Source organism: Oncorhynchus mykiss, chromosome 5 (assembly GCF_013265735.2).
Source record: "Oncorhynchus mykiss isolate Arlee chromosome 5, USDA_OmykA_1.1, whole genome shotgun sequence".
NCBI lineage: Eukaryota > Metazoa > Chordata > Actinopteri > Salmoniformes > Salmonidae > Oncorhynchus > Oncorhynchus mykiss.
Genome location: NC_048569.1, coordinates 74,900,801 through 74,914,727, shown reverse-complemented (window position 1 = coordinate 74,914,727; position 13,927 = coordinate 74,900,801). Strand labels below are relative to the sequence as shown.

The following is a 13,927-nucleotide window of genomic DNA, read 5'->3' as shown; positions in this document are numbered from 1 at the left end:
TCCAGTTTAAAAGTATTTTGTAAGGTGTTCCAAGAAGATGGCGCAGAGTACATAGAAGCACTTTTACCAAATTCAGTTCGGACATTTGGAACAGTTAGCAGGATAAAGTCCAGTGAATGAAGAGAGTACCCACCACATTTCTGAACAATAAAAATGCACAAATAAAAAGGTAGTAAACCCAAAATGGCTTTGTAAATTAAAGTATACCAGTGACTGAGCCTACGAGTGACTAGAGAAGGCCAGCCAACCCTGGTATACAAAGTGCAGTGGTGCGTAAGGGTTTTGCAGTTTAAAATAAATCTCAAAGTGCCATGGTAAAGAGTGTCAATTGATCTCAGACACTGAGCGGAAGCATTCATATATAAAATATCCCCATAGTCTAGTAAAGGCATAAATGTAGCTGATACTAGCCTCTTTCTGGCTTAAAAAAAACCCCCGGCCTTATTCCTAAAATAAAATCCCAATTTCAGCTTAAATTTTTTTGTAAGTTGTTGAATATGCAATTTAAAAGAGAGGCCGTCATCAATTAAAATTCCAAGATATTTATATGAGGTTACAACCTCAATCTCCTTGCCCTGACAGGTAGTAATAGGTGAAAGGTTCAGAGGTCTATTTCTTGCATTAGAAAACACCATTAGTTTAGTTGTCAGTATTGAGGATAAGCTTCAATTGACACAAGTTATGTTGAACAGTATAAAAAGCAGTTTGCATATTCTGGAAAGCTTTTGTAAGAGACGAGGCACAACAGTAAATAACAGTGTCATCAGCATAAATATGAAGTTGTGCATTTTGGAATTTTTTTGTCTAAATAATTTATATAAATAGTGAATAAGAGAGGACCAAGTACAGAGCCATGGCGCACACCATTCAAGACAGACAATTTAACAGACGTAAGCCCATCAAATTGAGTGCACTGAGTTCTATCAGACAGATAGTTAGCAAACCATGCAACTGCATGCTCCGAAAGACCTACACTCGACAATCTCTGCCTTAGTATAGCATGATCAACTGTATCAAAAGCCTTAGAGAGATCAATAAAAAGTGAGACACAGACTTTTTTGTCAATGGCTTCAGTGATATCATTTAAAACCTTTATGGCTGTTGTAATTGTGCGATGCTTCTTCCCAAAGCCCAATTGGTACATTGATAAAATAGAGTTAGTAAATAAAAACTATTTTAGCTGTTCACTTACAAGGGTTTCAAGTATTTTCACCAGGGGTGACAGCTTTGAGATTGGCCTATAATTATTTAAAACACTTTTAAAAGTGTTAGGACAAATGCTAATTTCCAGATCTTTGGAATTTCATTACATTCCTGGGTTAGATTGAACAGAGATGTAAGTGGTTCAGCTATGAAATCAGCTGCCAGATTTAAAAAGCAGGGATCCAAAAGATCAGGACCTGCAGGCTTTCTCTGATCTAAGGATTTCAGGGCTTTATGTACCACCTGTACTGAGAATGGCAAAAAGCTAAAAGTTTGACCAGCTCTCACTGGTTCATCCACACAGGTTTGTACAGAGACAGAGGACACTGAATCAAACAGCCTACCAGATGATACAAAGTGCTCATTGAAACAATTCAGCATTTCAGTTGTCATATATAGCAACAGAGTCCTTCAAAACACATGACGGTAATTCATTAACATTACTGTTACCAGACATAGACTTAATAGCCTTCCAAAACTTTCTAGGGTCATTCAGGTTATCAGTGGTAACAGACATAACATATTCAGACTTGGCCTTTTTGAGAAGAAAAGAACACTTGTTTCGTAACTGCCTAAAAATAAGCCAATCAGCATCAGAACATGATTTCCTTGCTTTAGCCCAGGCTAGATTACGGTCGTGAATAATACATGACAGCTCAGAAGAAAACCATGGATTATCCCGCCCTTTAACCCTGAACCTGCTGAATGGAGCATGTTTGTTTACTATTTGGGAAAAACCATAATGAAAGAATTTACCAGGCAGTTTCCACATCAGGGATAAGCTCAATCTTGCTCCAGTCAAAATAAAACAAATCATGAAAGAAAGCCTGCTCATTAAAACACTTCAAATTTCTCTTACGAATAAAACGTGGGTTTGTCTTAGGAACCTTAGTATTTCTAACAGCAACAATAGCACAATGGTCACTTGGTCACAATGGTCACTAAATCATTACAAAAAACACCAACCGCAGAATATTTATTACATTTATCAATATCAAATCAATCCGGGTAGATTTATCTGGGCATTTAAGATTTGGGCGAGTGGGTCAGTTAATCAACCGGGTAAGATTCATAGAATTACATTTTTTTTATTTTATCATCAGACCACCGGCTTTAACCAACACCAGTTGAGATCACCAATCAAGATCATTTCACTGTAAAGAAGTTTAGACATAAGGGGCGTCAAAGAAGAAAATGCATCACAGAGAGCAGAGGGGGGTCTATAACAGCCAATCACAGTTATAGAGAGGCCCTTTGAAACCTCAATATTCAAAGCAAGAAATTCCAACCGTTTACAAATAGTTTCAGACTTTGCCACACTTACAGGGAATTTAGATTTGCCATATATAGCCACACCCCCACCTTTCATAATAACCTGATCAGTGTGAAAAACATTGTAACCACTTATACAAATATCCTTATCAAAAACAGACTTGCTGAGCCAGGTTTCAGAAAACAAAATTACATCAGCATCAGTTGATTTAGCCCCAATCCTAACCCCATCCATTTTTGACAACACACATTTAAATGAAAAATACCAAAACCAGATCTTGATTTAAAATCAGAGGGGGTTTGGAAACATTGCATATCAGGGCCAGGGTTAGGTTGCATGTTACCTGATATCAACAAAAGAAGAATAACTAGGCACCTCTGTTTAATAACCTTGCACTGCTTCTCTTTTTTTAAGAGACCTACTGCAAGCGAATTCTACAAGTGAGTTGCCAGACAATACAAAACAGTCATTTAAAACCATTAGACTTTGGTAGTGACACAAATTTGTATTGTTCACATCATGCCACAAATACATAGGCACTTGGACAAGTGGACCGAGTGAAAAAGAGCGAGTTCCTGCAGACAAAATATTGTGTTTTCATTACTTCTTGTCACTTTTTTGTCATGTCTGAACCCATTTGATTGACAATGAGGATATAAATTCATTAAGCTACAATATCTATTTCCTTTAATTTACGGTTTGGTGTTATAAAGGCCTGGATTTAGACTATACGATAAAATAATTGTAAAACTAATAATATTTTCAGATATTATGTCAAACATATGGTGTTTTATATCTTATTAGTTTATTTGTTCAGGCAGAATGTTATTTCTGTTATAGCACCACGTTCCCTCCTAGCCTTACTCATCAATTAGATAGGCCCTAGTGTATGCACGCGTGGAATTAATGACGCAGTGTAGTGTCATTGATGTAGAGAGGGGGTGACCTCGTGCTTTAAAATTGTTCCCGTGAAATATTATAAATCACAGATCGGCTAGAACATAAACCAAGAGCAACCAGAGAACGGTAATGATGAAGACCTCTCAGTGCCAAACCAGAGTCTCTCAGAGCGGCAGCGCGAGCTACGTGAGCGTTCTCAGCACCAGCGCAATGAACACGCTCAGCAGCACGAGCCTCACGCTTCTTGTTCTCCTCCTCTCAGCGATCCCAGTCTGCAAAAGTAAGTAAATATACATATTTTGACCATGCTTTGGGTATAGAATATGGACAGACGTATGCATTGCTATAGGTCCAAGTCAATATGTAAAAACGTAAAACTTTAGGCCATGGAACATGTTTGCGGATCTGATGTAGCCTAGTTGAATAGTTTAGGAAACATATAGTTGTTCAAAACCATTCAACATAAATTGGTAATCAACAAGCTAATTTAAATCATTCAGTTGAAATCTATTTGCGTTTACATTTTTTGCAAAAAAACAATATGTTGAAAAGATTGAAAGGAACTCGTTTACCTTACAAATAAAACGTTATAGGTTTAAAGTGCAATGAGTTTACTTCTCCTTAAATAAAACTGTAGACCAAAGGTACAGTATATTTGAATTGTTTACAATATGAATTTACCCATAAATGTTTAAACTCAAGATTCTTACACCACAATCATATTGTGCGTAATTACGCATTCTTGTGAACTTGCGCAACGGAGAGAAGGTTTGAGAAATATTTGACATACTTCAGCACTTTCAATTTGTAAGTTTATTTTGTTATGAAGAGGCCCTGGTGTCTTGTTGGTTTATAACCTATTATCCAAGACTGTATTTTTGTTATGGGATTTTCTCTGACTGGAATTTTATTTATTCATTCTAATCTGTGCAGCATAGATAACTGGTGTAGCCTAAGCATATAGAAGCTGCACCCACCAGTAGGCCTAATGCGACTTCAGCCTGTTGTTCTACTACGTAATTATACGCAGTACTTACTGCATACTCAAATGCCTCCACATAACCATATACATAACATAATCAGTTGGAGAGGAACTCCTAATGTTTTGGTAATATTCTGTAAAATGTGGATTTGAGTGTTCTAAAGCAAAACATTTCACTCAAACAGAAGGGGAACTAACAGAGTCACTGACCAACAACCAAAATGAAACGTGGGATTTTAGGAGGGATTCTGAAAGACACTCATGGGGTTGTCCACTGAAAGTTGACAAGCAACAACAACTGAAACCTTAAAGACATCCACCATCAGCGCCCACTAAATTAGCAAACAAAAGAAAAACCCACACCAAACTTAATAAAGACAGGAAGCAAACAAAATCAAACAAAGGATTGTTTGTATAGAACACAAAAAAGGGTGTGCCAACTAAAGGTGTTAACCCTCCGCATCCATCAAAACAACTGGAGCACTGGGCCAGCCACTCTTAAATAGTACCTGGGCTAGCACAGGTGAAACACCTTCCCACTAACAAGATGGTAACCAGTACAGGTGTAACACATACTGACTAATGAGGTGACACCAATCGGTGAGCCCTACGTGCTAATGTCCAACCTCAAAACATAAATGGAAAAACCTAAACCTGTAACAGTACTTACTGCATTGGTAATTTCACTCTCTCTCTATTCTCTCTCATGCATGGCTCTCTTCTCCCTCTCTAACTCCTTTCTTTGTTCTATGACTGACAGCTTGATGAGGCATGTCAGCCTAATCTTATTCAGGCAAACCGTGGCCTTGACAAACAGGCAAAATCTTAATGACTCCTAACAGTGGCTTGGATTTGGCTCCAAACAGCAATAATATCACAAATAATTGAAACATAAATAGATTTACAATGGCAACTGTGTCAATCCCTCTTCAGTGACGTGAGAAATTATATTTGTTAAGGGCTATTTTCTGTGACATTGAGCAATTTGATGCGGCTTTGACTGATCAATCAATCAAATGTATTTATTTATAAAGCCCCTTTTACATCTACCGATGTTACAAAGTGCTATACAGAAACCCAGTCTAAAACCCCAAACAGCAAGCAATGCAGATGTAGAAGCACAGCCTCAATTTGTTGGTCACTATGAATTTTTGAATATGAACAGATATGATTACAGCATAACATACTCTTAAAAAGTTATCTAAAACCTAAAAGGGTTCTTTGGCTGTCCCCGTAGGGGAACCCTTTGAAGTAACCTTTTTACAGAGGGTTCTACCTGAAACCAAAAAGGGTTCTATCTGGAACCAAAAAGGGTTCTATGGGGATGACCAAATAATATTTTTTTTCTAAGAGTGTAGGAAAGCTTCAATGCATTCTCCAAGTCCCCATCCTTATGTTATGTTGTTAAAATACATTAATTGATATCCGTGATGCACTGGAAGTGGATTGTTATGGCTGTGTAATCACAATCTGCACACTCCTACCACCTTACTGCTACAGCATCAATATGATGATAGAGATGTAATGATTATTGTGTCTGTCTGTTTCAATGGAAGGTGTTCCAATACAAGAGCAGAGAGCAAATATATACCAGGACCAGCTTCTCAACCAGGTAGGCCACAGAACCACAGCACATCTCTTTCTCTCTCTCTCACACTCTCTGTGTCAATACATTTTCCCAAACTAAGACTGTGAGTTGTTGCTTTCCTTTGAAACAAAGAGATGTGTATTTTTCACTCCCCCTCTCATAACAGCACTCACCTGTCTTGTCTCCCATAGCTTGAAGATGTGTGCTCATCCTACTTTTCTGCAGACCTGCCATTTCGGGTGAGTAAGACTAGAATTATGAAATTATCAAAGGAAGTTAAATAAAGGTACAAAAAAAGCACTGAAGGGAAAGATGCATGTTCAATGTTTTCTCACTTTCGTATATTTTCAAGTTCAGGATCAATTCCAATTATGATCAAATTGAACTACGGTAGTCACTTACAGGCTTGAAATGAAAAAGTCTGTACAACTGTATCAGATTCTTTCTCTCACCTCCTCCCCCTTGCTCTCTGGTTGCTACTCTAGACACCTGATGTTTTGGGAGAACTCTGTGTGTTAATCCTTGTACAGAAGTCTAAGGTATTCCACCCTTCATGTTCCAGCATAGTAGCTCAAACAATAATCATATCACATGTACACACATAGTGGTTTATTCTGTTCTGTGAGCACAGCACAGTTGTACATACACTGAGTGTACAACACATTAAGAACACCTCCTACTATTGAGATTCCCTCAAAACAGCCTCAATTTGTCGGAGCATGGACTCTACAAGTTGTCGAAAGCGTTCCACAGGGATGCAGGCCCATGTTGCTCCAATGCTTCCCACTGTTGTGTCAAGTTGGCTGTATGTTCACCCTCTGAATGGCACATACACAATCCATGTCTCAATTCTCTCAAGGCTAAATCATAATTTTTTAACCTGTCTCCTCCCCTTCATCTACTCTGATTGAAGTGGATATAACAAGGGACATCACTAAGGGATCGTAGCTTTCACCTGGTCAGTCTGTCATGGAAAGAGTTTTGTACACTCAGTGTATATGCAGTGTTTAAAGGAGTAGTTCATGAATCCATGGTTCAGTTTTCTTCAAACAGCCATTACAAACTTCAGCTACCCTTTGTCCACCTCTAGTGAAAAATCTATGGAAGTGATGGCGGTACGTGAGTTCTCTTTTTAAATGGCCAAATCACCTTTAAGTAACATCAAACCAAATATAGTTGATTTCAGGTGATTTGGACATATATTTTTTTAAACATGCACATGTGCCACTATCATTTCCATAGATTTTTAAATAGCAGTGTTTTTGTAATGGCTGTTGAAAGAAACTGGACCATGGATTACAGTTTCTCCTGGCTCAGAGACTACTTTCAGGGTGAGGAACCATCTAACATCAAGTTGTAAAATAGTGAATTACTCCTTTAATCATTTTCAATCGTAAATGTAGTTTTGTTTTCTTGTCATTGCAGGACATGAAAGTGCGGGACAATCCTAGTAAAAGGGTAAGTGTGACATTGTCGGTTTTATCATGTCTGCTTCATCAAGTCTTTCATCTGTCTATTGAAATATGTTCCCTTTAGTGAAGGGATGCAATCAATGCAATCAACAATTTTATTTGTGTGTGTGTGTGTGTTTGCTTGTGTATAGTTTTTATTTCATTATGCTAAGCAACAAGGTGCTGGCCTAACAGAGGGGGCGGTAAGTTGGGTTAAAGTTCACTTTGCACTGCTTGCCAAGGCACACTGAATTTTTTTATTCTTTGTTACTTGTACTGTGCTTTTAGTATTGTATGACTTATTTACTCTAGAACATGAATTTTTATCCTGAAAATGTGTTACGTTTTAGCTTAGTTTTTATTTCCAGAGTAACCAAAATATTATGAGGCATGAATTGCACACTCTTCTGCATATTACATTACCCAGCTCTTACCTTCTCAAAATGCATGCACACAGACAAACACAGACCCTATTGCTGCCCAGTCCCTCAGATTGTTAACATAGTCAGTTCTCAATAGCTGTCCTCAAAGGAGATAGTCCCCTACATTTCTGGTTCTTGGTATAGAGAATACCATAGTTTTCTGTGGTATAAAGAAAGTTGGAAAAACACTGCTCCCCCTGTCACAGGGCTTCCCTTCTCCTTGTCTCTTGCTCTACATGCAAGATGCACACTTTATTGGAAACAATTTTAGGTGCGGCATGTGTCCACATCCATATATCTTGTCTTGTTTGCACAAGTTACTTTGAATTCCTCATGCCTCCCTCCCTTCCGCTGCATCATCAGTTTGACTGACGTGGGGAACGCCATCAGTGTAAATTAGATAAACAGAAATGACAAGGAACGGATACATTTTCTGCCCCATCTGAATAATTCATGGCAGACTGTATTTTTAAGTGCCAACCATTTTCTTCTCAAGTCTCCAAGTTATTGTAATGGAACCAAAATGCCATCCTCCATTTCTAGTGAAGGCTTCATTTAGGATATAGCTTTGTTTACAGTCACTGGGCAGAGATTGGCTTTGCAAAGGTTTGTTATAGATTATCCTCAGAGGATGTTAGCACAGTAAAATCAAGCTGAGTTGACAAAATGTAAAATATGTCAACCAGATAACAATGAAAATATGACGTATTTCCTAGACATTGTGCATGGCCTGCATGGGGAGAGCGTGTTGTCACTATGTGCTTTGTTGATCTAAACATGAATGCAGAGTCTGCAAATGAACACAGGGTTGTACTGAGGCGTGTGTGTGGGGTGTGGATGGGGTGTCTAGTGGTAATGTGTGTGTATATGGAGTCCTCTCTACAGCTCCCACCCTTTTGTCTCTGTCTCAGAGCAGTTGTTCATGGTTCTCATGTTTCTTCATGTCTGTCCGTATGTTTGGTGGATGTGTCAGTCCCCTGTGATGCATCCTCTCCTGCAGCTAGTTCCTCAACTCAATACCAGACGAGAGAGAGGAGAGGAGTTTGTGGTCCGCGTATGTACCATCTGCATGTTCCTTTTTACATATCTGCGTCATAACTTGAATAACTCTACCTACATGTACATATTACCTCGACTAACCGGTGCCCCTGCACATTGACTGTACCGGTACCCCCCGTATATAGCCTCGCTATTGTTATTTTACTGCTGCTCTTTAATTATTTATTTTTATTTTTATTTTATGCATTGTTGGTTAAGGGCCTGTAAGTAAACATTTCACTATAAGGTCTACAGCTGTTGTATTCGGCGCATGTGACAAATAAAACAAATAGATTCTTTGGAGAGGAAATACCACACTAATCCAGGGGTCTCCAACCTTTTCTAGAATGAGAGCTACTTTAAAAAAATGAAACATGTCACAAGCTACTAATGGTTCTGTACTGTTGCTGCTCATTTCATTGCAAAGTTTGAAAATAACAATAGATACAAATTATATACTGTACCTACTCATGATATATTTCTGCCAGGTAAGCCTACTTTGCAGTTAACATTTAATTGAGAAGGTTTTGGGAAAACTATCACACTGTGAAGGGCATTCCGAGTCTTTTCTTTGAGCCGGATCATTTGGTTCAGTTCACCTAAAAGAGACCTTTGGCTCCCAAGTGGCTCTTTGTTAGGTAATGCTTAGAAATTGACCTAAAACCATTTTAAAGCCTAAAACATTACCTAACATTATGTCAGATCGTGAAATGTGAGTTCAAATAAAACATTTCCTGACCAAATTATTAGATTGCCTACAAAATAAATGAAGACAGTTACACACTGAAAAGATTTGCTTGGACTAGGATGAGGCTCTCTCCTCACTATATTGTTCCTGCACTAAGGAATTACCATCTTCAGATAATGTTTTTATAATTTATCTGCAGATAATCGACGCCTGGAGGTCAAAAAGCAGTGGTAAAAGTATGCAAATATGGGAGCCAATGTTCACCAAAAAGAGGCGTTCAAAAAGAGCCAATGGTTTGCGAATGACCCATCACTACTGGCTACACACGGAGTGATAGACAAAGGTCCGCACCGCACAGATATAAAGGGGCAATATTGCTGGAACTAATTGCCAGATAGTGTTAGGTTTGGCTTTTTAAGCCAATAGTGGCTAACCAGGTGTGGGATAATGTTAATGTTGAGTTGGTTAGACAGTAGCTGTGAGCTTGGCTGTCTGGTATATGTGAGATTTATTTATGACAGCTTGCTCTGGAACACGTGAACATTGCATGTACTTTCATAATTGTTTGGCTAGCTACTCATAGGTGGTCCGCGAGCTACTGGTAGCTCACGATTGACCTGTTGGAGACCCCTACGGTAATATTTTATTAGCTGGTGGCAGGTAGCCTAGCGTTTAGAGCATTGGGCCGGTCGCTAGTTTGAATCCCCGAGCCGACAACGTCAAAAATCTGTCAATGTGCCCTTGAGCAAGGAACTTACTCCTAATTGCTCCAGGGTTGCCGTTGATAATAGCAGACCATGGCCCCATTCTCCAAGAGTGTCTCAGGGAGATTTCGGATATGCAAAAAAAACTATTCTAATTCACACATGAAATAGAATATAGGCACCCACCAAATTATTATTATTTATTTAGCAAAAAAAGAAACGTCCTCTCAGTGTCAACTGCATTCATTTTCAGCAAACTTAACATGTGTAAATATTTGTACATATCAAGATTCAACAACTGAGACATAAACTGAACAAGTTCCACAGACATGTGACTAACAGAAATGGAATCATGTGTCCCTGAACAAAGGGGGGGGTCAAAATCAAAAGTAACAGTCAGTATCTGGTGTGGCCACCAGCTGCATTAAGTACTGCAGTGCATCTCCTCCTCATGGACTGCACCAGATTTGCCAGGTCTTGCTGTGAGATGTTACCCCATTCTTCCACCAAGGCAACTGCAAGTTCCCAGACATTTCTGGGGGGAATGACCCTAGCCCTCACCCTCCGATCCAACAGGTCCCAGACGTGCTCAATGGGATTGAGATCCGGGCTCTTCACTGGCCATGGCAGAACACTGACATTCCTGTCTTGCAGCAAATCACGCACAGAACGAGCAGTGTTGTTGGTGGCATTGTCATGCTGGAGGGTCATGTCAGTATGAGCCTGCAGGAAGGGTACCACATGAGGGAGGAGGATGTCTTGCACAGCATTGAGATTGTCTGCAATGACAACAAGCTCATGCTGTGACACACCGCCCCAGACCACGACAAACCCTCCACCTCCAAATCGATCCCGCTCCAGAGTACAGGTCTCGGGGGACGCGCATTCCTTCGACGATAAACATGAATCTGACCATCTCCCCTGGTGAGACAAAACCGTGACTCATCAGTGAAGAGCACTTTTTGCCAGTCCTGTCTGGTCCAGTGACGGTGGGTTTGTGCCCATAGGCAAAGTTGTTGCCGGTGATGTCTGGTGAGGACCTGCCTTACAACAGGCCTACAAGCCCTCAGTCCAGCCTCTCTCAGCCTATTGAGGACAGTCTGAGCACTGATGGAGGGATTGTGTGTTCCTGGTGTAACTCGGGCAGTTGTTGTTGCCATCCTGTACCTGTCCCGCAGGTGTGATGTTCGGATGTACCGATCCTGTGCAGGTGTTGTTACATGTGGTCTGCCACTGCGAGGATGATCAGCTGTCCGTCCTGTCTCCCTGTAGTGCTGTCTTAGGTGTCTCACAGTACGGACATTGCAATTTATTGCCCTGGCCACATCTGCACGCTTCCTTGTAGCATGCCTAAGGCACGTTCACGCAGGTGAGCAGGGACCCTGGGCATCTTTCTTTTGGTGTTTTTCCATAGTCAGTAGAAAGGCCTCTTTAGGTTCGGTCGCCCAAACCTAAGTTTTCATAACTGTGACCTTAATTGCCTACCGTCTGTAAGCTGTTAGTGTCTTAACGACTGTTCCACAGGTACATGTTCATTAATTGTTTATGGTTCATTGAACAAGCATGGGAAACAGTTTTTAAACACTTTCCAATGAAGATCTGTGAAGTTATTTGGATTTTTACTAATTATCTTTGAAAGACAGGGTCCTGAAAAAGGCTGTTTCTGTTATTGCTGAGTTTACAACAAAGCCACCACAATTTACAATACTTTGTTATAGTAATGATCAAATGAAAGATCTTGTAAGATCTTGCAATGACGGCCGATCCCGGCTAAACCCTCCCCTAACCTGGACGACGCTGGGCCAATTGTGCGCCGCCCTATGGGACTCCCGAAAACGGCTGGCTGTAATACAGCCCGGGATCGAACCAGGGTCTGTAGCACTGAGATGCAGTGCCGCTGCACCCCTCAGGAGTCAATATAGGGCATCTGGAGGATATGCTCTTTTCACTTTGACAATGTGTACAGGATTTGTCATTTTTTCAGTGTGTTACCCTATAATGAGACTGTTGTGTATGTGATGTCTGTGTGTACAGTATATGCATGTTATTCATTGTGCGTATCGAGGCTACCTTTTTTTTTACACACATACTGTCACTCTGTACTCGCTCTGTCTACATTAGCTGTTCTTTTCCATGATGCAGGTAATTACGGTCTAAAATTAGTGCATCTGACAGGTGAACTTCCACATTGCTGTGCTTAAACTCAACATAATTAATCCGTCATCCTACATGGGATTGGCGTTGACATAGTAGCTACAGCAGAACTGTGAGAGGAAAAGTGCTCAGCTTAGTGTGTGTCTGTTTACAGTGGAAAGTCAATGGGAGTGATCTCTACTCTAATGGTTTTGCCTATGAAAGAATGAAATAAGTGGAAATAAGCTTCAACATCTAGCACACTGCTTTCTGTTCCAACTGAAATTGTAAGACTTTATTTTCGTCTGGAAGCAGTTGTCGGCTGAATAAATACTGCCATACTCAAATGAGACCATACCTGAATGTAGAGCACCTGTTCATTGATATATTCTGTCCTGCTGTGCCTTCTGTTTAGGATGATCTCCAAGGACCTGAGGGAATTCAGAGCAGAGGATACTTCTTATATCGGGTATGAATACACACATTCAGAGCACAGGAATAAACTCTGTTAAAATGTTTGTTTGATTTCATTCATCAGTAACATTTCCTTATCTTACTTACAGCCAAGAAATGGAAGAAGATCCCTAGAATTTGATTAAATATAAGGTATGGGGTATTGAACTGAACAGCCACAACCTTCATAGAGTGGTCCAGACCTCTGCCACAACCCCTTAATGATCATTGTACAGTGATGTTGAATGTACACAATGAAATTAAAGAATCCAAATAAAATTGTCTTTGTTGGTCCAAAAGTCTTATTTGTGTTACGAGGTGTCTTGAATTAAAAGCATTGTTATGGTTATTTTTGTGGTGGCATGATTTTGCAGAAAGACAGATACTGCAAAATAAACTTGCACAAAGAGGTCCTGGCTCAACTGTAAAATTGTCAGTGAACACAAAAGCGGAGTGTGTATGTGTGTTAGCTGAAATATTCATTACCATAGCCTACTTAGTGTGCTCAAAAAACTACACACACAAATGTTGTCTTTCTCTGAAACATCTCCTATAATAACACAAGATTGAGATCTCACCCAACACTATTGTGCTGCACCACATTCTGTTATGATTCAAATCCACCTTTCTAAACAGACTAGACCAGAAAGGCTGCTTATTGTCTCAATGCACTGTACAAAAACTGGTTAAATCAACGTTGTTTCCACGTCATTTAAACCCCCCAAAATACATTTTATGACATTGAATCAACATTTCATTTTTTTTAAATCCAAGTTTGAACCTAAATCATATGACAAGCTGACATTCTTTTGTTGATTTCACATTAGTTGACAACTCAAGCAAATGTAAATCAACTAGACTTTGAACTGACGTCTGTGCCCGGTGGGAATATACCAATGACTTTAAGACTGGCTGCATAACAAGTGTTCCCGTTTGGAGTTTTGTACTAAGAATTTAGAAAATTCCCCACATACTTGTGAAACTAGCACAAGAACAATTGAAAAAAAACTGTTGACTAGGCACTATCATTTTGGTTCAGTAGTTTTCGGTTTTGAGAGGATTAATTAAGTGATAGTTAAGTTTGGGCGACCG

At 39.7% G+C, this 13,927-nt stretch overlaps 1 protein-coding gene across 6 annotated transcripts; it reads left to right on the top strand.

Annotated features, from left to right (window-relative positions):
- The first annotated feature begins 3,378 nt into the window (after window positions 1-3,378).
- Window positions 3,379-13,171, top strand: LOC110522887 (neuromedin-U). 6 transcript variants are annotated; one of them, XM_021601336.2, is made up of 9 exons: window positions 3,389-3,656; window positions 5,915-5,970; window positions 6,138-6,185; window positions 6,432-6,485; window positions 7,372-7,404; window positions 7,550-7,600; window positions 8,793-8,873; window positions 12,798-12,851; window positions 12,946-13,165. In XM_021601336.2, the coding sequence occupies exons 1-9, from the start codon at window positions 3,506-3,508 to the stop codon at window positions 12,979-12,981; spliced, it is 564 nt and encodes a 187-aa protein (XP_021457011.2). In that variant the 5' UTR covers window positions 3,389-3,505; the 3' UTR covers window positions 12,982-13,165. The 6 variants fall into 6 exon arrangements, 5 of the variants coding, with proteins under 5 accessions (XP_036834295.1, XP_036834294.1, XP_021457012.2 ...); XR_005051860.1 differs by lacking the exon at window positions 3,389-3,656 and adding an exon at window positions 4,950-5,035 and having other exon boundaries at window positions 12,946-13,168; XM_036978399.1 differs by lacking the exon at window positions 6,432-6,485 and having other exon boundaries at window positions 3,383-3,656; window positions 12,946-13,169.
- Window positions 13,172-13,927: the final 756 nt, after the last annotated feature.

Excerpts from the sequence above, each read along its gene's own strand:
- LOC110522887 (XM_021601336.2), top strand. The coding sequence starts at position 3,506 with ATGATGAAGACCTCTCAGTGCCAAACCAGAGTCTCTCAGAGCGGCAGC. Across the intron at positions 6,186-6,431 it reads CTGCAGACCTGCCATTTCGG|ACACCTGATGTTTTGGGAGA; the intron begins GTGAGTAAGACT and ends TTGCTACTCTAG. Across the intron at positions 12,852-12,945 it reads GAGGATACTTCTTATATCGG|CCAAGAAATGGAAGAAGATC; the intron begins GTATGAATACAC and ends TCTTACTTACAG.